General features: G+C 52.3%; 1 protein-coding gene across 1 annotated transcript in view; it reads left to right on the forward strand.

The window, feature by feature from the left end:
• The window catches only part of MYO18B (myosin XVIIIB), a gene marked incomplete at its 5' end in the record, with an annotated part of 185465 nt that overhangs the window by 48348 nt on the left and 111861 nt on the right, over window positions 1-25256 (forward strand). The window contains 9 exons of the mRNA XM_080649891.1: window positions 379-552; window positions 2609-2699; window positions 4705-4897; window positions 6095-6175; window positions 7606-7756; window positions 10347-10506; window positions 12748-12931; window positions 13717-13939; window positions 17423-17532. Coding sequence (XP_080506017.1) covers window positions 379-552; window positions 2609-2699; window positions 4705-4897; window positions 6095-6175; window positions 7606-7756; window positions 10347-10506; window positions 12748-12931; window positions 13717-13939; window positions 17423-17532 — 1367 coding nt within the window. The remainder of the gene's footprint in view (window positions 1-378; window positions 553-2608; window positions 2700-4704; window positions 4898-6094; window positions 6176-7605; window positions 7757-10346; window positions 10507-12747; window positions 12932-13716; window positions 13940-17422; window positions 17533-25256) is intronic.

Genomic DNA, 25256 nt, shown 5'->3' on the forward strand with positions numbered 1-25256 from the left:
TCGTTGAATGGATAGGTACGTGGATGGCAGGAAATGATGGATGGGTAGATGGATAGATAAGTGAATACGTGGGTAGAAAATTCATACTTTTACTCACCATTCCCCAATTCTACGTTTAGAGTGTTCCCTATGGTATTTCTAATCGCTTTTAAAGAGTGAAGAATGCAAGTGTCAAGGAAGTAGGATAAACATGTCTCTTGGGAAATCTGACCCCGGCCCAGGGGTCATCTGCTAGGGGCCCAGGTCTGGGCCGGTGTTCAGGCTTCTGCCAAGGATAGGTGGCTGGAGGGTGGGAGGTCCGAGAGCCCCGGTTCTCTTGGACGCCCGCCCACCCATGCCCAGGACTCACCGCCGTACTTCCGTTTGTCCCCCTCGCAGTGGGTCGGAAGCAGTTTATGAGGTTTGAGTGGGCAAACCACGCCGCTGAGGCCCTGGGCTGTGAGTACGAGGAGCTGAACACGGCCACCTTCAAGCACCACCTGCGACAGATCATCGAGCAAGTGACATCTGGGTCAAGCCGCCGGGGCCTCGAGGACGAGGAGACCAGCTCAGGTAGTAAGGGCTGCCTCTCTGGGTGGGCAAGGTCCCCGCTGGGCCTGCTCCTGGGGACATACTAGCATTCCTTCACTGATTCACCAAGGATGTAACAAGGGTCTACCACATGTAGGCTTTCCAGGTGCACACAAATCTACACCACACACTCATAGACACATGCATTTTTCTCACACAATCACAAACATGTTCAAGACACATACCACCTACTTGTACACAGACATGCACACCACGAAAATGTATACACACACACACACACACACACACACTCGCGCGCGCGCGCGCGCCGAAACATGTGCACACACTGTTGTGTGAGGCTGAGTCAAGCTCTCAGGCTGAGGTCTCCAGGGTAGATGTTAAGCAGGCAGGGGACTGGCAGGTTTAGAGATACTGGGAGGCTGTGGGTTGCCTAGCAACGGCCCAGGTTGGGGGTGAAGTTAAAGGAGGGATGGGAAATGCTTTGGGGCTGCAGCGGGCTGCCTGGAATGTACAAGCAGGAGTATTTCTCCAGGCACCGGTGCATGCAGATTGGGAACTTGTGTTTCCAATTCTGTAGGTGGAACCAGAAATCTAAAGGACCAGGATCTGTGATCTGACACCCTCAGCCCTCTACCCCAACTCCGCACCCCTTCACCCCACTTCGTTCAGTGCACTCTAACCAAGGCTGGCTATTTCTATGGGACCAATGAGTGTGTGTGTGTGTGTGTGTGTGTGTGTGTGTGTGTGTGTGTTTAAACAAAATTGAGACAACAAGAATCTTAATAGTTGGTAAGCTTTTTTATTCCTCCTAACATTGGAGGTAGGCACTTTTTTCATCTCATTCAGTATTCTTCTCTACCCATTTTAAAGCATTCTTTTGTATGGATGGACTACAAATTAATCCCTTTGCTATTGTTGGATATTTAAGTTGTTTTGAAAAAGTGATTTTTGCCAATTTGATCAGCAATCGGGAGAACATGTGTACCCAGAAATCCTTGTTTCTCTGCATATTTCACTGGAATAAAAGCCTCTGAGTGACACTATTAAGTCCAAGTATATGAACATTTTATGGCGTCTGTACTAAAATTGCCAAATTTCCCTCCCGAAAGAGAGAACAACAAGCATTCGCAGAGTTCCTACTATGTGTCAGGCACTGGGGGTTTGGGAGCCAGCAAACCAGAGACCGTCCTATCCTCAGGTCACTTTCAGCCCAGAGATGGGGGAGGGCGCACACAGGTGGATAACATAAGCACACCTGCAGGACATGCTGTGGTCAGTGCTGGGAAAGCAGCGTAGATCTGTCCTTCTGTGTCTGGCTTATTTCACTGAGCGTAACGCCCTCGAAGTTCCTCCATGTTGCAGCAAATGGCACGTTTGGATAATGTACACCATGATCCCACTTACATCAGAAATCCGAAAACGGCGGAGCCATAGAGGCAGAGTAGAATGGTGGTGACCAAAGGCTGGGGGCGGGGGGAGGGGGAGATATTGGCCAGAGGATATGTAGTTTCTCTTATGCAGGGTGAATACATCCTAGAGAGTAAAGGACCGAGTAGAGGAGTTAGTTGATCAGGGGGTATGTCTACTGTAGAGCATAGTACCTGTAGTTAGCAATGCTGTATTATGTAATGAAATTTTTTTGTAGGGTAAATCTTACGTTAACTGTTCTTATCATGTACACATACATACACACACACAAAGAGAGGGGTAGGAAACATTTAGAGGTGATGGTTATGTTTATGGTATACTTATTATCAAACTTATCAGGATGTATATAATAGGAAGGTAGAGCTTTTTGTATATCAATAATACCTCTCTAAATTAATTTTGAAAATACGCAAGGTAGAGCTAGGAATTGGCTTAATGGGGTATTGATCAAGGCAGGCTTCCCTGAGGAGGTGACGTTGGGCTGAGCCCTGAGGGCTGAGCAGGATCCTAGAGATCCTGATAAGATACTTGGTCCTCAGAACATGGGTGTGCGACTTCAGCGGGGAGATGGAGGTGGGGGTTGTGTGTGAGGGAAGGGGGTTCTCTAAGGCCAGTGGCGATCCTGACCCTTTCCCCTTTCCAATTTCAGGGCTCAAGATGACGGGTGTGGAGTGTGTGGAGGGGATGGCCTCGGGCCTGTACCAAGAGCTTTTTGCTGCCGTGGTCTCACTCATCAACAGGTAACTGCAGCCATTCCCTGGCACAAAGCCAGCCTCTTTGAGGTTCACAACGAGCCCAAGCATGGGCAGGTGAGCAGCGTAGGGGGTTTTGGGGCTGGAGAATGGATTTTCTTAGTCGCATAGTGTCAGGTTGAAATTCCACCTCGGCCACCCACTGGCTGTGTGATGTTGGCAAATCACTGCGCCTCTCTGATCTCCCCTTCTGCAAATGCAAAAGAGCTCTATCCCCTCAGGGTCATTGTGAGGATTCAGAGAAATAAGGAAATTAAATAACGCTTCCTAACCAAGATCCTAAATACCAACAATAAAAGCTAATGATTCAGGAGGCACCTACTAAGGGCCAGGGCCCGTGTTAATTGTTCAACCCAACTCGCTGATCATTTGATATTCACATCAGCTCATTGTACAGATGAGATGACTGAGGCAGGTGGAGCTGGGATGCAAACACAATGCTATACTCCCCCCTCATACCTTCAAGTTTCCCCAGATAACCCACCAGAGTGCTCCCATCCATTTATTTTTCTAAACTTTCCTCCTGGGGAGGGGGAACCACCAGGGGAGAATTTCCAAGTGGGCCAGGATGTGTGCCTGGAAGGCTGCAGACGTCATAGCCTCTGGTTCCTATCGTGATGAGGCAGCTCAGAGCCCGCCCTTGGAAATCTTTAAGCGATTCCAGTGGTGCGGATCCAGAACCCAGGCAAGTGCCTCTCTCTTCTGTGAAAGCAGGAGGCGTAATTAGGCTTCTGACATCCTGTTAAGGGGTGAGGCTGGTGCGTAGCAATAGCGCAGCTGGGGTCCTCCAATGTCACCAGGACACAGAATCCACTCCCTCTCCCGCTCCTGGAATAATTACCACTTGAGACCAGTATAGCAGCCAAGGAGATTGTGCTCACTTGGAGCAAGGAGTACTGGGGGCAGAAAACGAACTGCCGACCGAGGAAGCTGCCTCAGCCCATGGAGGGCAGTTACTTCGTGGTTTGTTCTGGGGCCACATCCATTAAATGGGTGCATCGATGGGTGCGTCGGTGGTAACAGTACCCGCAGCCACCATTTATCAGCCCCTGGCAGGCGTCTCACTTTCCGAGTGTTAACTGGCTTAGTCCTCACGCATCGCTATGCGGTGACTGATCTCACTGGCCCGTCTTACAGATGGAACATCTCGGCAAGTAACGGGGAAGAGCTGAGGTTCAGAGTAAGGGCCCTTTGAAGTGGATGCTGATCATGCTGATGATAAAAGCAGATGCAATAGTGTTACCCAGCACTTCCCCTGCGGCTGACCCTGTGTTCACAGCTCTCGCCTCCAAGCCTCCCGACAGCTCTCTGAGTTTGGCTCCATCATTCTCTCTTCCATGGCTGGCTCAGAGAGGTTGGGCAACTTTCTCAAGACACACAGCCCCTCATTTGCAGAGCGAGGGTTGGAGCCCACAGGTGACCATCTCCCAAGTCCCTTAGCTCCTGCATTTTGATGCAAATAATCCCTCCTCTGTCCGTTGTGATAGATTGGTCAGGAGGACCCAAGGAGGAGATGGCTTGAAGGAACTTTATAAACAGAGGCACTGAAAAAAATTCTTTTTCTATTGCAGCGTGTTGCCAAGAAAGAGAAGGAGGCTCTAGTCCTAACTTTATAGCAATTTGCCAGGGGACCTGAAGCAAGTCCTCCCTCCACTCTGGGCCTGGTGGGGAGGACAGTCCCTGAAGGCCTGAGGTGTCCGCGGGAGGCACTTGCCAAACATGAACTCCTCTGATTCTTACCACAGTCCTTGGGATCATCTACCACCATTTCAACAGTTGGGGAAATCCATGCTCAGAGAGGTTAATTAACTTACCCCAGGTCACACAGCCTGTAAGTGGTGAGCCTGGTTTTGAAAGTAGAGCCGTTGGATCTGCAAAACCACCCAGCACACTGCCTCAGTTTCTCCATCTCTGTGACGTGGGCATTGGTGGCTCGGATCACCGGGGCTCTCAGATGCCATGCCACCTTGGGATCTTTTCCCTCTCTCCCCAGATCTTTCTCCTCCCATCACCTCTCCATGGCCTCCATCATGGTGGTGGACTCTCCGGGCTTTCAAAACCCCCGGCACCAAGGCAAGGACCGGGCCGCCACCTTCGAGGAGCTGTGTCACAACTACACCCAAGAGCGCTTGCAGCTGCTTTTCTACCAGCGGACCTTCGCCTCCACGCTGGAGCGCTACCGAGAGGTATGGCCAGGCGGAGGGGGCCTTCACCAGGGTGCAGCGGACGGTGTGAGGCCTGGTCCTCCGTAGCCATGACTGCATCCTGTTTGGCTCATCACTGAACAAAAGAACCCTAACTCCAGGCCTGGCCCCCAGGCCTGTGCTGCGCCCCCTTCTCCCTTGCTCCCAGCCTCCATCCATGGCCCCCCAGCCCTTCAGTTCAGAGACACCAAGGAACGTGGGGCTCCCCGGGCCTTGTTCCCACAGCTGCCCCCTTCTTTGAGATGAAAGTTCCTCCTTGCCACCTCATCGAAGCTAAATCCTCCCCTGACGTTGCGCTTGCATCTTCTCCGATGTGGAAAGCCCTTTGCCGTGTTGTTGGGTGGAAGCAGTGGGTCTGCTCTTTGGATCCTAGTGTGGCAACATCCTAGAGTGGGGGATGCAAGTTCCCTTCCAGGAGGCACCTAGAGAAACGGGGTGTGAACGGGAAATACGTGCAGGCTTGTTCCTGCCAGCCCTTCTTTTCTCACTAGGAAAAAAAAAAGTTTAAATGGAAATATAACAGCTACGCAAGAAAAGCACATAAATCAGAAGTGAGCTGTTCAATGGGTTGCGCCAAATGAACATACGCACCTACCGCCTAGGTGGGCAGTGGAGCATTGCCAGCACCCGGATTTCGGCTCCCTCCTTCCTCCCCGAAGGAGACCCCTTTACTCCAGCAAGTGCTAAGGGCAAAATATTAGAAATGCCCATATATATATATTTTTTTTTCATAGATAATGGGTTTTTCAAATTACTGCCATTTCTTTGGTTGGAGCCCACAGAGCAAGAAACAAAAGCATCAACATGGATAAACCTCAGAGAAAAGACATTGATGAGACCTGGGGTCTGACTCTAACTCTGTCATTTATTGGCTGTGTGGCCTTAGGAAAGTCATTCACCCTCTCTGATCCTCCATTTTTTTCCACATGTAAAATAGAAATAATACTTTGGTATCAGTTACCATTTGCCATGGTAACTCGACCTAATAAACTCCCTGAAAACACATTGACTTTAAAAATAACCTTTTGTTATTGCTTACAAGTCTCTGGGTTGCGTGAGCAGCTCTTCTGGTCTTGGGGGTGAGGAAAGTCCTCACTTCTCTCGCCTCTTCCTGCAGTTCTCTATCCCATTCGTTCGGCTCATGCATGGAACTGACCTTGAATTTCTGTGACTTTTCAGGAAGGCCTTCCCGTGCAGTTTGACCTCCCGGAGCCATCCCCGGGGACCACAGTGGCCATTGTGGATCAGCATCCCTCCCAGGTAACATGGGGCCCAGCAAACCAGGGCGCTCAGACACTGCGAGGCCTTTCAATGGAAATACTTGTCGATTTGAGCCTTTAAGCGACGAGTCATGAATGCTCTCTGCACCTGGCAGGGTGCTTGGCACCTAGTAGGTGTCCTGCAGGTTGAATTTCTCCTGCCATTTGATGGCACGGACTACCCTTTCCCTCCTTCCAGTATCCATTCAGGCAGGGTGGGCTCCCAGGCTTCTCCTGGCTCACAGTGGGCCGCACCGTCCCCTCAAAGCCCCCTTGTTCGTGAGCCCTGCCAGCCATTCACCTGCTTATGCAGCTTGTTGGCGCCTCTCTTGCTGGTTCCACCTCCCTGCCATGCTCCCATCCCTGGAAGGGGAAGTCCTGGAGGAACGACCGTGGCAGTGAGGAGAGAAGGGCTATGGTTCCCCCGATGCCTGGGTCGTGGCTGGAAACAGCTGCCTTCTGAGGATGGGCTGGCTGTCGCTTTTGACCCCAACCAAGAAGCACAAGGTGAAGGGACAGGAGGCCAGGGGTCCAGTTCTGGTTCTGCCCATGTCTCTCCATGTGGCCTGGACATGTCTCTTCTCTAGGGGCCTCTGAGGAGTGTGGGTCAATGTTCTGTTAGGGAAGCCCGCTGTCCTGATGTGCCGGGGATCCTGCTGGCTTTAGCACTGAAATCCTCCCATCCTGGGAGGCCCCGCAGTCCCTGTCCCTGTCACCAGAGCCACCGTACGCATCACATTTCCTCCGTAACCACTCAGCACGGTCATTGGTTATGCCAACTCATCACGGGCCCTCAGATAAGCCCCTCAATGTCCCCGGCTTCTCTGTTTCCCACGTGCAAAATTATAAGCATTGCCTGGATGGTCTCAAGCTCGGGGCTAGATTTAAAATTCCATGTCTGTGCTATTGAACCAAGTTCACCATCTCCTCGGAAACATTATTTGGGCACTTCTCCTCCCCCCTCAGGATTTTAGTTTTAAAAAGTTGAAAGACTTCTAGGGGGAAGCGATGCGGATGGAATAAATCCCTTCATGTTGGGCTGTGCACACGTACACACAGCCGCGTGTGTATCTAGAAATGTGTCATTTGCACGGCGCTTTGCTGTGAAATCCTCACACAGCCCTCTGCAGAAGGAACCGCCAGCCTCCACTTTACATTAGAGGAAATGAGGCTCAGAGAGGTGCAGCGAGTTGCCCAAAGTCACACAGGAAGTGAGGGTAGAGGTGGGATTCGGACTTCTTGGAGCTGAGAGGTTGTTACAGTGTTGTGGTTTTGGGTTGAGTGGTAATACATGGAAGTGTGGATCCGGGCCATATGTTTGAGTAACGATGCCTGGGGTTCAGCTCCCCTGACTCCTATAAGGGGATAGAGAAGCCCAGGACTGGTATCGGTTGGGGATCAGGGCTCCTCAGTGTATCATAGATCTCCCGCCAGGTCCGCCTACCGCCTGGAGGAGGTGCTGTGGACGCCAGGGGCCTTTTCTGGGTCCTGGACGAGGAGGTCCGGGTGGAGGGCTCCAGTGACAGCGTGGTGCTCGAGCGTCTCTGTGCAGCCTTCGAGAAGAAAGGAGCTGGCACCGAAGGTAAGGGAGCAAGGGAGCTTGGGGGTGGGACTCTGTCCTTGTCAGCCGCAGAAAAAGGGCAGATGGCAGATTCTTCGGAGGCCCTGCCGCGGTCCAGGCCTACAATGTTTTAACATACATATGTGATGGGTTGAACGGTATCCTCCCCCAAATTTACACGCTGACGTCCTAAGCCGCAGTACCTCAGAATGTGCGTCTATGTAAAGGAGGGGTCTTTAAAGAGACCACTGAGGTTAGCTGAGGTCATGGGGGTGGCTTTTAATTGAACACGACTGGTGTCCTTTTGAGAAAAGATGGGGACACGGACACACACCGAGGAAAGGCACAGGGAGAAAGGGGCTGTCTGCAAGCCAAGACCTCAGCGGGAAAGCAAACCTGCCGACGCCTTGATCTTGGACTTGCAGCCTCCAGAGCTGTGAGAAATATATTTCTGTTGTTTAGGCCACCCAGCGTTGGCATTTCGTTATGCATGTGTTACTGATAGTAATCTGTTTGTCTTTATAGCAACACAGTCATGAAATACAATTATATATAATTATGCCATTTATAAAACATATAAATGTATATGATTTATATATATAATTACATACATGCCCTGACCGGGAATCGAACTGTGACCTCCTGGTTCGTAGGTGGATGCTCCACAACTCAGCCACACGGGCGGGCAGGCATGGGGCTTTTGGGGTGTGGGGGTGGAGGAGGAGGCACACCCAGATTCAGAACGGCCAGCAGGCCGAGCTGTTCAAAGCTCCCCAGGCTTCTGTCCACAGAGACCTGGGTTGGATCCTGCTCCATGACTTCACTGTAATGTGTGTGGCTTCTGGGAAGTCGCCTCCCAGGGGACTGGAGTGAGGACGGATGAGCTCATGTGGGCCAAGAGGCATTTGTACTTCCTCCCCCTGCAGCTCGCTGCCCAGAAGGCCCCGCCTCAGAGCCCTCCCTGTCCCTGTCTGAGCTGTCCCCTCCCAGCCACGCTGTCCCATCACAGCTCCCTGGTCACTTCCCTCAGGGCCCTTTCCAGGACTTTGGATGCTGTTATCTATGTGCTTGCTCCTCATGGCCCTCTGACGTCCCGGGGCCCCCAGGGTGCAGGACACAGGCCTGTCTGTTCTCTGCTGACTCCCTAGGCCTGGACCACGGCAGGGCCTCGGAAGAACCTGCCCTTTGCCCTTCCCCTCTCCTTTCTCGCTCTGTTCCAATCACACCGCTCTCGCAGCGGCTTCTTAAACATCCCCACCCCAGGGTCCTCCACTGGCTGTTTCTTCTGCCTGGAACGCTCTCCGCCCCACGTCAGTATGCATCTCTCCCTCACCTCCTGCGGGTCGCAGGGACCTGCCTGACCACCTTGTGTAAAATAATAACCCCCACCCGCCTGTGCTCGTCTCCCTTCCCCTCTGCTCCATGGCAGCCATCACCGGGGCGTCAGGCAGTGCTGGGCTGGTCGCCTCTAGTCACAGCACGCAGAGCGCTGGCACGGTGAGGAGGACAATGACTCCTGGTACAGGATAGATGAAGTGCGAAACCCGACGGTCCCGAAGCGGATGAAACGGATTCCTCAAATGGAATGCTTTCTGCATCTTGACTTTTGGACAAAAGGGACATAAAATGGGGTCAGAAGCAGAAAGTGTCCTGTAGGGCGTGGCGGGGACAGGAGGGGGTTCGGCTAATCTGTGGCCCCTCTCCTTTTCCTATGAGGCCCCAGATGCCAATCACAGATGCCCCGACAGAATGCCCTCGTTCCCAGGGGAGAGACTGTTACTCCTTTGTTGCTGTCTGACTGAGAGACAGTGACTCAGACATTTTGTTAAAAAACAAACAATCTTTGCCTCTAGGGCTTTCTGATTAGCTGAGGGAGCGAAAGCAGTCAATCAAGCAGAATAGGCGGGGGTCGGGCTAACCTGCCCTCCCTGTCTGCTATTTCTCGCCGCAGGTATGTTTGCAGGTGGCTGGCCCGAGGGGGCTGGGCAACCCTCATGACTCAGAGATATAAGTGGCATAGCCGCTGTCATAAGTTGTAGAGTCAGGATTTGAACTCAGGTCTTCTCCAACTCCAAGCCCATTTGTTTCTCCCACTCAGACCCTCCCAGCGAAGTGTCTGCCAGCATCTCCCAAGAGTAGGCTGTGCCTTTATTTGGCTGATGGTATTCAAGATAAAAATATTTTCAACATTTTAAGTAATTATGTATTTATTTTCATGACTATTAAAAAATAAATATAGTTTGCCCACCAAACCTGCAACATAATGCTCCTTTATAAATGGGTTTATCTGTAAAAATGTGAGTCAAGTTAAGGAAAACATTAATAACAGTCCAGGTGATTCATGGGCCTGGTAAAAAAAATCATGCAGATTGCATGCACTAATGATGCTTGGGGAAAACAGGTATTCTGGATTCAGGACTGTAAGGAGGAATAAAATCCATGTGGGAAATAATGCGGACACATGCACAAAGCAGGGGAAATGTGGGTCCCCAGAACGGTCAGCTCTAGCTGCCTGGAGACATGTTAAAATGCAACGAGTGTGCTCTTGGTGACTCCAAGTGATTGCAGTGTCCTCGCTGGGCCCCCACACTCATGCACTGTCTGCTTGCAGGGACCTCTGCCCTTCGACCCTGTGAGCAGCCCCTCCAGTGTGAGATCGCCCACCAGCGGGGACAGGACCCTGTGCGCTACGACCTCACGGGCTGGCTCCATAGGGCCAAGCCCAACCTCTCAGCCCTGGACGCCCCCCAGGTCCTGCAGCACTCGAAAAGGTGAGTCCAGCCAGGGCCAGGGACAGGACAGGGCCACTGGAGGTGCTGCGGCTCCTTCCCCCGCAGGGCCGTGCAGTCACAACAACCCAGCCAGTGAGGGCTGCTCCGGGAACCATCTCTAACGACAGGGCCGTAATTCAAATCAGAGCAGTGCAATGTCTCCCCAGGGCCAGTGAGCCCAGCCGAGGAGAAGAGCCGGCCTCTGGGGAGGCGGAACAAATGTCCGAGGCTGTGACTTCTTATTTCGGCTCTTTGCCTTTCATTAAGTATCTGAGAGATGATGTGACTGGAACAGCTTTTATAGACATCCTAGAACTAGGGGGTTGTAAAACCGAAGTGATAATGTTTTGTAGCATTAAAAAAAAAACTCACTGCATTCCCTGGCTGCTCTTTCCAGAAGTGCTGGCCGAGGGCTGGCAGCAATCACTGCCTTTGGTTCAGAGGGTTACTGGAAGTGCGTGCATGCATGTGTGTGCGTGTTTGTGTGCGTGTGTTTGCTTTCTCCACCATAAAATCAGGGTTTGTTGGATAAGACCGCAAGATTTGGTAGATGGTGCACAGCTTTGGAGTCAGGCAGATACTCAAATTCTGCTTTTGCCTTTTTCAAGCTGCATGACCTGGGCCTCAGTTTCATCATCTGAGTAGTGGGTGTGATGTCAAGCTGCCATGTCCGATGGAAGGTTTTAGCGACATGACTGGTGGCTTATTAGGTAGCCTGGCTCCTAGCAGGCCCTCAACCCACGTCTCACTGTGGCCATGGAGATTAACTTTCTGCTCCAGGATCCTGTGTCGCAGGCTGGGTGAGGGGTTTGGGGTTCGGAAAGGATGAGGCCAACCTCTGTGGGCCAGATGGCCTGGTGAGCAAGGAACATCTGGAGGAAGGAACAGCACGTGCAAAGTCGTGCTCACAGGAGTGAAAGAGCGGGCAGGTTGGGAGTAAATCCCATTGGGAGGCCTTGTGTGCTCGAGAGCCAAGCATTGGTGATTTCTGAGAGCAAACAGTGCTTTTCCTCAGCATGTAGGTCTGCAGCCAAGAGCGCCAGATGTGCCAGGATAGCTTGCTTGGCATTCTGATTCCCGGGCGCCACCCAATCTCTCTGGGGAGGGCCCCGGGACTTGCTTTGCTGACAAACTTCTCAGGGGGTTCTTGGACACTCAAATTTTGGTCAAGCACTTTTGCCTTATATATCAGAAGTGGAGGCCCAAAGAGGACATGTGACTCAAGGTCACAGAGTAAACTGAAGGCCAAATGTCAAGTCTCCCAACCCCACAAGGGGACAGTCCCTGTATAGGGACCAGGACTAAGGGTATGGCCTCCTCTCCCTGTACCAGAGGGTAGTGCTCACATGCCCCAGGGCCCTGCCCTCTCCGCTTAGGGCTCCTGCTTCCAGGGGGCTCCCGGGCCCCTCCCTAGCTTTTTATTACAATGCGAGTGTCTTCAAGCCATTCTTGGTCTTTGTGCTCGGTCAGGCATTTAACCACTTGAAGCAGCTTTGGGCATTTGAGACACATTTCCTCAACAGTTTGCACAGTTGGGTCAGGCATGGAGGGAGATGGATAACAGGTCTTGAGGGCTGCGGCTGGGGTGCGTCCTGGGCGTGCAGGGAGCGGTGGGAGGTGCTTCACGCTTCTATTGGAGGGTGGGTTAGGTGGGACCTGAGAGGCAGGGGCTTCCTCTGGGGCCCAGCCTCATCCCAGGGCGCAGCAGGGTCTGCCCAGCCTTCCTAATCCTCTTCTGCCCACTGAAGCAGGCGGGCCAGCTCAGGCTTACCGGAGCAGAGCCTCCAGGGCCCTGGCTCTGGCCCACCAATCTCAGAACCTGGACCTCACAGGAGCGCCCAGGGAAGGCACTACCCGCCCCTCAGATCAGGCCGGCCTTTGCATTGACTGGTCCAGATCCACATCCTGACTGCTCAGCCTGCGAGTCCTTCATTCTTGCGTGAAACACAGAGTAACTACTTACTCTGTGCTGGACCTGTTCTGGGGTCCCAGAGATGCTTCTGCTCTCGGAGAAGGTGCATCAGGGGTACCCAGCAAAAGAGAGGCTCTGACGGGAGGAGCGGGGCCCGAGGAAGGAGCTGGCGTTGGTCAGGAGGCAAAGGCTCATCTGGCCGAGAGGGACAGTGACCAGCACGTGTGATTCACGGGGCGGGTTCAGGAAGCAGGTCAGCAGGAAGCAGTGTGGACCCGTCTCCTGTGAAAGCCCTTAAAGGCCCCCTCTCTCCCCCTTGGACCTGCCAGGGAAGAGCTGAGGAGCCTGTTCCAGGCCCGGGCCAAGCTGCCCCCTGTGTGCCACGCGGTGGCCGGCCTGGAGGGCACCTCCCAGCAGGCCCTGCAGAGGAGCTGCGCCGTGAGGAGGGTCTTTGCCAGCAGCTTTGCCGCGGTGAAGAGGAGAGCCCCCTGCTCCCAGATCAAGCTGCAGATGGTGAGTGGGTGCCCTGTCCCCACAGCCACGCGTCCCTCCCCTCCTCCAGGATGGGTCACCCACCTGTAGCTCCTCTAACCTCCCAGTGAGCCTGGAGGGCAGGCATCGCCCTGAGTGCCACAGAGGAGGACGCCGGCATTCGGGGCAGCAAGGCAACGGCCACAGTCACACTCCTGGGGCGTGATGGTCCCAGCCTGAGGCCAAAGCCTCGGCTGCTTGGTGTTGACTTGAGTGGCTTCAGGCAGTTTGCAGGAATCACACTTGTCCTCCTGACCACGCAGGCCTGCCTGCCTTCCTCCCTCCCCAGGGCCCATATGTTCACCACCAGGCTCTCCCTGGGAGAAGCAGCAGGCTGCAGCACTGGATGTAACTGTGTTACCTAGAAACATTCATCCAGGAGCAAATGAGGAAATTTGATTGGTCAGTGGTCAGGCTGAGCCCAGAGGGTGGGGGCACGGGAAGGGTAAGTTTTGAAAAAAACCTCATAGCATCTTATACTAAAAAAGCCCACAGATTAGGTCCTGGGTTCTAGTCCACCTCTTCTGCTGGGCCACCCCCTTCCCCTCTCCATGCCTCAGTTTCTCTATCTGTTACAACAAGGGCCATTATGAAGGCCCCCTGGTTTTCCTGAGTACAAAGCAGGCCGTAGGTAGGAGGTCCTTGGTGTAGGACAGAGGGGCCCCAGGACATGCTCTGGCGAGAATGAGTGTATGCTGGGGAGTGTCTTAACCCCTGTCTGTCTCGCCCTGGACAGCTGGCCCTGACTCCCTCTTCTCCGGTTCTAGGATGCGTTGTCCAGCGTGATCCGAAGGTCTCAGTTACACTTCATCCACTGCCTTGTGCCGAGCCTCGCGGTGGAGAGCAGGGGTGGGCAGGGCGCTCCGACCCCACCGCAGCCTGATGGGGACAAGCCCGGAGCAGGCGGGCCCCTGCCCTTGGACATCCCCGCACTAAGGGTCCAGCTTTCAGGGTCCTACATCCTGGAGGCGCTGCGTCTGCACAGGGCAGGTAAGAGCCACCGGGGGGTGAGTACCTTGTCTCTGACGCCTGGGACATGCCCGCCGACCAGGGGCAACCGGGACAAGAGCACCAATGATATGCTAGGAGCTCTCTGTTGACTCTTCCCAGCAGCCCTGTGAGGGGGAGGCTATGAGCACCCCCATTTTACAGATGAGGAAACAGAAGCTCAGAGAGGTCAAACGACGTGCTCAAGGTCACACAGCTGGGACATGGCAGAGCCTGGATTTGGATCTAGGTCTCTTTAAATCCAAAGCCCTTTTTATTTCTTGAAATGGTTGTGTGCTCCTGGAAGGCTAGGGCTGTGTCTTACTCATCGTCCTTCCAGCAGCAAATGTGTTAGGAGCTCCTACTTTGGGATCGAGAGTAGAGTTCCCCCAGTGAGGAATGCTTTGGTTAAGATGCTCAGCCTGGTTTGGGAGATCAGTGTGGAAACCGGTGATAATAATGCGACGTGGCAAGGGTACGTGTCACACGGGGATACAGGCAGTGGATGCCTGGAGGAGGAAGCTCTGGGCTCTCATTGGAGAGATTGGGGAGACCTCCTAGTGGAGGGAGCATCTGAGTTGGGTCTAGAAACAAAACAAGCAGCTCATCCTGGGGCCCGGGGTGGGGGGAGAGGGAACCGTGGGCAGAGGGATCAGCATATGCAAAGGCAGGGAGGCCTGCCCAGCCTGGGATTTCAGGAAAGGGGGTTCAAAACGAGGGAGGGACTTGTGTGTGTGTGTGGGGGGGAGGTGGGGGGGGCAGGTCCAGCAGGGAAGGCTGTGGTCTGTGGAAGTTGGGTTCTCCCAGGTCCAGCTGAGGCAGTGACGGGTGGTGGGGGACAAGGGGGTTCAGTCAGAGGAGTGAAGTCTTCCAGGCCTGTGTTTTAGAAAGCGGGCATGCACCCGAAATTTCCACCACTGGCTTATCTCATGAGCTGAGTTTGATCTGAATCCTTCCCTTTCTTTTCTGCCTCTCAAACCCCAGAGGCCAGCACATGGATGCCCCTCCCTGCCCATAAGGAATGCCTCAGGCGTAGGAAGTCTCTCTGCAGAAGGTGGGGTAGCTGGGGCTGGTGGGGAGCCCAGGTGGACCCCCGTTTGTTTAATGTCTCTGTGGTCACTGACACCCCAGCTTGTGGCTGCTGCCCCCACCTGTTCCCAGTGTGTTAATAATGGAACCCTGGGCCCAAGGCATTTGATGGAGAAGCTGGGAGCAGCAGGAAGCAGAGATGAGGCCCTCACTCCCCTGAGCGTCTCACTGATTCTCCCTCCTGCCTGCACAATCGGGCAGAGGGAGACAGATAATGTCACGGGAGGAGCGAGAGCAAGATGGTCACAGCCACAGCGGCGACTGATCGATTCGCCTGGCTGGCTGGCGGAGCGCGCTGGGCCTCTGCAGGCGCCCTGGACTGCCCATTAGAGCCCCAGTGTGCACGCTCGCGTCAGTGGTCCCCTCCCTCAGGCTGCGTGTCCTCACTGCAGTGTCTGTCCTCTGCATTCTCAGCACTGCCCAACTCCGTCAGGATGAGTTTTCCAACCAAGTGGAGGGTGAATGCCTTGTGCTAGAACTTTCCAATGTCTGCCTCCCAGACCTGGTTCGTTTCCCCATTTTTTTCTTTCTGCTCTAAATTGCTTCTGTCTTTCTCACAGCATATAGGGAATATTTACATGCATCCCTAGGTACATACATATGTAAATTATTTATGGTTTTGAATTCATGCAAACATAACATGTACGTACATCTACATATGCATACATAGGCATGTTGTTTGTTGAGTACCTATGATGTGCCAGACACTGTCGTCACACATGGTAACTGGCATCAGTCTCACAGAGTACAGCGGCTGGCGTATAGAAAATGCTCATTAAACATTGGGTGTCTTACGTCCTGGTGGGCACAGCTCAGGCTCTGAAGGTGGGCCTGGGCTTGACTGTGGCTCACACCGGCAGATGCCGAGATGTGCCTCCTGTGTTTTCACCTGTAATAGTTCGGATCTCAGCCGTGGAGGGTCTGAAGAGTGAATAAGGTAATAACACTTAGAAGACCGCCTGGACGTGGGAAGGCACTCGATGCATGTTGGCCTCTTTTACTGCAATCATCACCAGATTTAGTCATTATAGGGACCCTATGAAAATACTAGTAGATGGGATTCTCATCTGACAGGTGAAGAAATTGACGCTCAGAGAGCTGGGGCCATTTGTCTCCAGTCAGAGGGCTAACGAGGGCAGAAATGGGATGTGAACCCAGATCATCTAACCCAAAAGGGCAGCCTCTTCCCACCCCATCTCTATTCAGTCAGCACCCTTTGAACCTGACTGGAGACTCTCCTCCTCCTCCAGGAAGGCTCCTGGGATTCACCACCTGCAGGCACTGTCACTCTTCTTCATGGTTTATGCATTTGGCTTACTGTGGAGCGAAGTCTCAAACGTAGAGAGAGATTTCATCAGACCTCCTCCCATCAGGCTACTTGAGAGTGGTTTTGTTGGTTTGTTTTAGTGTTTTTGTTTGTTTTAGGCCACTAAGGCTCTGCCATGCCCCTTATGTCCAAATCTCAAGGTTTGGGATTAGAGTTCAAGGTCCTTTGGGACCCAGTCCCTGCTCACATTTGACCCATCATTGTCTCCTCTCCACTGGATTAGTCATTGTCGTTGTCTGGATTTGAACCCCAGCTGGGAGAGTTACCATCTGTGTGGCTTTGGGCGAGTGACTTAACTCTCTGGGCCTCAGTTTCTACATCTGTAAAACAGATACAGTGATGCAGGCCCAGAGTGTCTGTCACACAGGACAGCTGCTATCCTCGTGTCTTGCACACGGAGGTGCTCAGTAAATGCTGGCTGTTGCTCTGACTATGGAACAGTGTTAGGTTTCCCCGCTCCTCTGCCTAGACAGACGCCCCTTCCGCACCAAATCCTCTGACAGACTCTTACGGCTCCTCCAAAGTCCAGCTCCCATGCCACCTTCCTGGGAGCCTCCAGAGCCCCCTCCCATGTCCACGCAGAAGGGTGGGTGCAGCTGTGTGCATCCTACATGTTAGATTCACAGGAACTCTTAGGTACTATCCCACACAGCATTTCTTCCTGTAGTCTGTGGCTGATAATAGGTATTAGACGCCCCCCCCCCCCCGAAAAAAAAAAAAAAGATTTTCCATGTCAAGCAGGTTTGGAAAAACCTCTGGGTGAAGCAAAGCTAACCCGGCATCTTCCATGCAGAGGTTCTTCGAGCCCCTGACAGCGATGCTGACTCACATCGGGACGTCCCAAGAGGCGGATGAGAGCCCAGCCTTTTCAAACTTGCAGTGGAGCGTTTGCAGGGTTTGTGTTCTGCAGAGACATTCAGAAAATGTGGACCGAACCCCATCTCTGAAGTTAGCAAATGGGGAAACTGAGGCCCCGAGAAATGAGTCCACATAGCACGTTAGGAGCAGGGCCCTGGGCGGGGTTTCTCACCTAGATACCGGTTCTTCTGCCCACTCTGCTCCTCCCCCAGGTTATGCTGACCACATGGGGCTCACGCAGTTCCGCCGGCGATTCCAGGTGCTGGATCCCGTGCTCACGAAGAAGCTCATGTTGGCCACTGAGGGAGTCGATGAGAGGAAGGTATGTGGAGGTGGGTGCCGGGGTGGTGGAGGCCCTGGGTGCTTCTCTTTCGTAGAGGAAGAGAAGGGGCCATCTCGACCAATGGGATCTGAGAGCCGGGCCTTGAGGGCAAAGATGAGGGTGGTGTGAGGTGTGGCCCAGACCCCTAGACTGCACCCCCACTGTGCCCTTTAGGACACTACCCATCCCAGAATGGCCCTTCTGAAACCCTGCGTGAGGAAATGCAGGAAAAGAATTAGCCAGGAGGAGAGCATGTCCCAGCTGCAAGGGCCCCCAGCAAGATGAAAAGCCATCTTTCCCAAGGGAGTGCCTCTCAGCACCAGCACCCCGAGATGGTCTATGAAAAGGGGGCTTTGCTGTCAAAAAAGTTTGGGAAGCATTTCACGCTAGAGCCCCCATCTTATAGAATTATAGTGAACCGTGCGCCTCAGGGCCTTTGCACCAGCTGCTTCCTCTGCCTGGAGCACTCTTTCCCCCAGTCTTTGCATGGCCAATGTCAACTTGCTATTCCGATCCTGGCTCAGCTGTTACTCTCCATTACATCATCTTGTTTTAATATTTGTACGCACTTACCCTGATTCAAAGTTAGTAGGTCCCCCTGTGTGTTTTCTGGCTCATAGCAAGTGTTCAGTCAATTCTCTGTTGAACGAATGAGTGAGTGAGTGAATACACATACCTGACGCCCTATTTCTGCCCCTGTGTCTCCTTTCTCCAATTCTACTGCAAACTCCTAGGGCTGGAACCTCAGCTTGACGCCTAGTGCCACACCCCAATAATTTTCTATTGAGAGTGGCCACCAACTGATTGATGACCACAGAGCTCTTTAGAATTTGTAAAATCCCATTGCATCCTTGCAACAGCCCTGCAAAATAGGAGCAACGATGGCCCTTTTACAAATGAAGAGATGAATTGACTCCCCTGGGGCCACACAGCCAGGCATTCGTGGGTTTTGTCCTTGAACCCAAGTTTCTTGATTCCAGTGAGGCCCGTGGAGACAGCATGGGCTCCAGAATCACACAGATCTGCACTTGAGTCTCAGCTGGGGCTGTGTGAACATAAGCAAGTTCCTTCATGTTGCTGCCTCAGTCTTCACCTGTAAATGGGGTACAACAACAATGCCTACCTCAGTGGGGTGTTTTGAGGACTATGTGGAATAGTATAGTTGAAGTGCTTGACACAGAACCTGCTGCGTGCTAAGGGCTCAATTTGTATGAGCTCCTATTATCAGCATCATCAGCATCTTTCAAGGCCAGAGTGATGGCAACCAAGCCTCACGGACTGTATTTTTACAGCCATGTTGAAACTTCACCCCCAGCTGGGAGTGCCCTCGTGCACTTGGGATCATCAGTCAGTGACTCACAGGGCTGCAAGAGTAACCAGGGTCACAGTCGTTAGGTCCCCTCCTGGCTCTTCTCAGCAGGAGGGCCCAGGGCACAGGCCGCCTCCTGGAAACAAGGCCGTGCCTTCCGTGTGGCCTTCCTAACGCACCGTGGGGAGGGGGCAGCAGTCCCAGCTCGTGCAGTGCGGGGCTGTTCCCTCTCTGGGCAGCTGCCCACTTTGGAAGCCACTAACCACTGTGTATCCGTCTTTATTTGGGGTTCTGTGTCCTTGGTCCTCCCAACTTGATCTCTGTTCAGGGCATCTGGAATGGAGCCATTGAAAGGTCTTGGGCTCCTCTGCAGTTGAACACAGCACGGATGTGCAGGGTGGGGAGTCTTGTGCGGTGGCAGTGGGTGTAGCATATGGAAGAGTTTCTATTCCGAACGACTCAGCAGTTCCCTGTCGCAGCCAAACCGAAACCACCTCCACGCACACGCTGGAGGCCTGGGAAAATGGAAAATTACAAGTGGAATGGACTTGGTGGGAAGTTTTTGCTGCTGCTTATTCTTTTTTCATTTGCTCACAAATCTCATTTGCGGCAGCATCGGATTTTTGGTAGCAACAAAAGGAAACAGCACCCTGCCTCTTATGAGGAAGCTGATAAATATTCATTGGCCAGGCAGCGTGATAGGCCATGAATTATGCATGAACATGTGCTCGGGTGGGCACACTGTCAGCCTGTGTGTGTAAAGCAGTGAAGACCTCAGGATTGAGGAAGACAAGTTTGACAGCTAGCAAAGGTCAATATTGTCGTCGGGCACTAGAGGGAAGCAGAGGGAATGCCCTGTGGGGTATACAGTGGGCCTTGGTGAGGTCCCCTGTGTGCCTGAGGTGGGGTGCCTAACCACTGGTGTTTCATGCCAAGACTGTTTCCCAGTGCTCTCATGTGGTGGTTACCCACTGTGTACTTGGTGTTCCCGAAACAAAGAAAGCATATGCCTTTTACCGCATGCGCACAGTCTCACCACAGTGTTTCTGGCACCGTGTGAAAAGGTTACAGATCCTTACCCTGAAACAATCCTCAAAAGATAAAGCCTTCCCACTGTGGGATTATCCCCATTTTGCAGCAGAGGCAGCTGAGGCCGTCACCACCACCCAGGCAGTGTCATCTCCTTGTGGTTTCAATTTGCATCTCCCTGATGATCAGTGGTATTGAACATTTTTAAACGGGAGCTCTCTGAGGACCAGCAGTGTCTGGTGAAGTTCTCTACAGAATGTGCCATCCGTGCTGTTAATTTAAAGTTATTATAAATTTCGTTCAACTTTAGCCAAGTACCTGCTTTGCACCAGGCCCTGTGCTAGGTGCCAGAGATACAGGGATGAACGGAACACAGCTTCACTGGGGGAGAACTACTTAAGCCATTTCCACAGAGGGGTGGCTTTAGGATGCCCCAGGGAGCACCCCTAAAACTTGAGATGTTTTCAGCAGGGGTGAGAGTGGGGCACCAGGGAAGATACCTCCTAGCAGGTGATGGTTGAGTGGAGCCTGGCGGGGTAGTTTGGAGGAGTCAGGAGTGCACACATTGGGCACAGCTTGTGCAAAGACCTGGAGCCGTGATGGCACATGGCTAGTTTAGTGTAGCTTCAGCATAAAGGAGGCCAAGTGTCAAGAAAAGGGGCTGACGATGTTGGCAGGGGCCAGACCATGGGTCCTTGTTAGCAGGGCTGGAGAGTATGGGCTCTATCAGGGGGCAGCTCCTTGTTCCATTCCGGCTGGTCATTGTCCATTGCTTGCCCCAATCAGGGTGACAATCTTAGGCTGGCTGTGCCATTGACCTTCTTCACTTGTTTGCAACCAGGAAAGGTTTTCAACAGAGCACAGCACAGACAACAGGGCGGGCTCAAGCAATGAAGGAATTGTAGTCCATTCTGCCCATTTCATGGTCCCCTCTAGGGAGCAGTGTCCTTGTGCTGACCTCCAGCTGCTCAGGATGCACAGTCCCTTCTAGACATTCAGGCATATGCCCAGGTCTGCATGACGATCTTATATCCCTTCTGATCATCTTGGGTTCCTTTCATGGGTCATCCCATCTGGTTAAACATACCTTAAGCTACGCTGAAGCCCACCACAGTGGCCAGAATGGTGGAGTCCCAGGCAGGTTGGTGGAGGAGCTCTTTCAGCTCACCTTGGCTGTGTCCCAGATTCTGGTCACTCCTCTCTCTACGCCTGAGGCAGGAGTGGCCAGGTCTCTCTAATCAATGTGAGGAAACCCTTGGACCCTCCCTCCCCTGAGGGTGTCTACAGTGTTGATTGATTTTATAGCCAACAACATCTCAGTCCCTGGGACTTGATCTGAAGAACACATTAAGGGATGCTAATCCATCTTCTCAAAGGCAGCCACTCTTATTTCATCTCAAACCCTGTGGACACTCCCAGTTTCCTCCCAGTTTGTCTCCCAGTCCCTTTCTTCTGGGAAGAGGCCCCTAGGAGCCTGTGGCTGGGAGGGGAGCTGTCCGCACTCCGGGTGCTGAACGACTATCCAGGTGCTCCTATAGTCTGAGCCCTCAGGAATTTATTTATTCATCGTCATTTTCCTGCTCACCTTGCTGTCCTCCACTTTGAGTCTCCTGTTTTAATAATGTGGGTTTTCCATTCAGTGTTAACCAACCGATTGTGTGTGTGTGTGTGTGCGTGTGTGTGTGTGTGTGTGTGTGTGTGTTTATTTGTTTGTTCATTTAGTTTCAGCTTTGTGCCAGGCATTCTATTTACAGTCCTGAGCAGAGAGTGTTCAATACCAGGACATAGTCCCCACCCTTATGGAGGGATTGGATCAATGTGTAAGTGAGAGATCCAGTGGGTGAAAGCGTGAGGTTTAGAGTCAGGTGGACTTGGGTTCAAATCCTGATTTCTGACATCTCTCTTTCCATTCATTCGTGCCCACAGGTAACTTTTAATTGGGCATCACAAAGCACCTGGCACATAGTAGGTGCCTAACAGATGGCAGCTGCTGGGTATGGTGACCATTGGGCCATGGCACTTCATGGACAAGGTGCTATGCCAGCAGCAGCCAAAGAGTTCACTGGGTGCACATCCAGTTCCACAAACACGGTTTCTCCATTTCACACCAGTCGTTGAGGAGTGTGTTGGGGAAGCATTTCTCAGCCGTGGCTCCTTATTATTCCTGGAGGCCCTCACTGCCTGTCTAGCATGTTCAGCTTCAGGTGAGGTGCCAGCCCACATGTTTTGGGTGCATCCTTGCTGAACATTGCAGAGAAAGCGCTTTGCAAAATTCTGGGAACTTGAAGCGGCTCTGTAAGTGGAGGCCTGGTGTGGGTTTCTCCCAGGCACATTCAGGGACCATGAATGGTGGAGGTGAGGGGTGTGCCATCTCCCCACAGAGTCAAGGAAGGCCTTACAGCCTCAGAACCTCCCTCAGTTACTGGCATTTATGGAAACTTAGCATGTCCCAGGCGTGATAGTAAGAACTCCATGTATGCTGTATTAGCTGCATAGAAGTCTTTGTCAAGTTCAACATCTAAGCCCACAGAGGTGTCCGCTGTCTGCTTATTTTCTGTTTCCTTTAACATATGTCACACTTCCCAGTTTTTTTGTTTTGCATGACTTGTAATTTTCTGTTTAAAACTAGACATTTTAGATGCTATGTGATAGCAGCTCTAGATTCTGGCCTTTCCCTAACTATTTAGTAACTAACTTATCTGGACTAGATTTATGGAGTCTGTCTCCCCCATGGTATGAGACTGCTGATATCTCCACTCAGTTTTTAATTCTCGTTTTTTATTATAAACTGTGGGTTCTCAGGGGTTGCCCTGTGCCAGCATAGCTTGTGGTCAGTAGAGGCTGTGATCAAATATCTTCAGCCTGTGAAGCGCTCACCTCGTTCTCGTGGAGCTGCGTGTGTGTTGGGGAATGTATTCAGCAGTCAGGCATTTAGGATTGTGGCTCAGCTTTCACTTTTTGTTTGGCTCGTGGCTTTATGTTTGCGTAGGGGTATGTAGACAGCTAGGGCCGCCCCTCTCTCCTGTGCACGGGCGCGGCCTTGATCCTGGGCGCAGCCTTCCGGTCGCCAGGGGTGTGTGGGAGCTCATTTAGGTGCACTGTGGCTGTCCAGTCCCCTACAGCTCCTTGTTCCATTCCGGCTGGTCATTGTCCATCGCTTGCCCCAGGCAGGGTGACCGTCTTAGGCTGGCTGTGCCATTGACCGTCTTCACTTGTTTGCAGCCCAGATCACTAGTGTTTCTGTCCGTGATCCTGGGCGAGGGGCTTTCCTCTGCTTTGCTCCATACAAAGTGCTCCTTCTGCCAACGGCGCTGCTAGGTTCCACAGCCTGCCTCACCCTCGCAGGGTGACCGCACACAGAGCGTGGTGGGGAGTGGAAGAGCCCCATCCAGATAGTCCCAAACCCCCAGGGCTCCCACCTGAGGGGCAACAGGTTTTCCTTGAATGAATGCTTCTCAGTGTGTTGTATCCCCTGGCTCAGTGTCCAGAGTGTTGAACTGGTTGTTTTCGAAGACAGTATCCACTTTTTACCATTGCTTTTTGGGGGAGAGGGTTTATCAAGCTCCTCGTTCCATCATTCTGGAAGTCTCACTCCTACATGAAACTTTTGTGACCTTGTGAAGCCCCCACTGCATCCTTGTGGGACAGGCATATTCACCCCCTGTTTTGGAATATGAGAATCAGAGAGGAGGGGTGGCTTGCTCAGGGCCACACAGCCCAGTGAACGGTGGGCTGGCCTGGACCCCATGGTCAGAGGGCAGAGGAAAAGCTCAAGAATCGGATTCCCTGGGGTTGCCTCTCCCCCATCACTTCTTAGCATGTGAACTTTGACAAGTCATTTCATTGCCCTGGGTCTCTCTTTCTTTCGCTCTAAACGGGGTGAACAATAGTACCTGGGGCAGAAGTTTGAAAATAAATGAGCTATGTGTCAGGTGCTAGGAGCAGGGGTCACGCTAAAAAACACAGGAGAAAACTGTGGCCAGAACGGCCACATTTTCCTTGGCGTTCCACGTCGAGAAGAATAAGCTGCAGTGATCTGGACAATTCAGATGGCTTGGCCGATTCCAGAAAGATGCTGGACAACAAAGACATTTCTTATGTAAACCTGGATCATTGCCCCGGATACCAGCAGCCGGCTGGTGGCTAATGATTCCGTTAATGTACAACCAAATGAAGCCACTGATATTTCACCCAACAAGTGACAATTTCTAAGAGTGATATTAATGATGATAATAATAATAGTAATTAAGTACAAAGTCACTTACAAAGTCAATTTACACATTCTCCATCACTCATCCCAATCGTGGAACCGTCTGGGCAGGGGACAATATCACCCTTTGCAGGGGAGGAAAATGAGGGTCGCCACCCACTCACTCCACCATTTGCACCTGCACTTTCTTCTCGGTAAAGTGAGGTCAACAGGACAGAAGGTTGACCTCAGACTCTTGGCTACACAGCCATCTCCAGGGCTGTAAGGAAGCAAGAAGATGGAGAAGAATCCTTGGCTATTGGCGCGTGTGTGTGTGTGTGTGTGTGTGTGTGTGTGTGTGTGTGTGTGTGTTGGCAGCATTTGGGGTGCATCTGAGAAATGGGAGCTAAATGCATGGCCTTCAAGTGCCTCTACCAGGTTTTGACCATGACAGAGCTGGTAGGACAGGCTCTGAGGCACACGGACGCTCACGGTATTTATTAGTGCTTCCCCTACGCCTGGTCCTACGTCAAGTCCTCCACAAGCACAACCACAGAGTCTTCGGAAGCGGTGCCATTATTTCACCTCCCGCCCCCATTTTTTTCTGAAGAGTTGCCTACAGCTCAGAGTGAAATGCTTGTCCAAGGTCACAAAGGTCATGAGTGCTAGAACCAGGATCTCAACCCAGGTGGATCTCACGCCAGATTCTTACCCCTCCCCCAACCCCCAGCGCCTACTCCGAGAATTGACTGTAAGGCAGACCTAGAAACATTTCACGGGCTGTGGGTTTCATTTATGTTTCATCCATTCTACTTTGAGCCCATTTTTATTTTGTTTTCCTCTAGTGCAGAGAGAAAAGATGTTGTACTTTGGAGATACTGGTTTTATGCATTCTGCTGCCCATAGCTCCCTTGGAACATTTTTTGGCTAAAATGTAATAAGTGAAACCACTCAATTTGTGGAGGGGCGGTATGGAATGTTCTCGCAGGAGGTCAGAGGAGGGAACCTCCTCCCAGATTACAGTCTCGGACTAGACTTTTAATAAGCTTTTTTCGGGGTACCGTAGGAAGTTTTCTGTGATGCCGATGGCCCGTGGAATTGAAACTCATGTACTAAATTACTCCAGGCTCTTACTACCTTTGGTTTCCCAAGTGTCACAATTGCTTTTCTGGCCGTTCATTCTGGAAATTGACTTTG

Source organism: Plecotus auritus, assembly GCF_963455305.1.
Source record: "Plecotus auritus genome assembly, chromosome: 13".
In the NCBI taxonomy this organism is placed as follows: Eukaryota; Metazoa; Chordata; class Mammalia; order Chiroptera; family Vespertilionidae; genus Plecotus; species Plecotus auritus.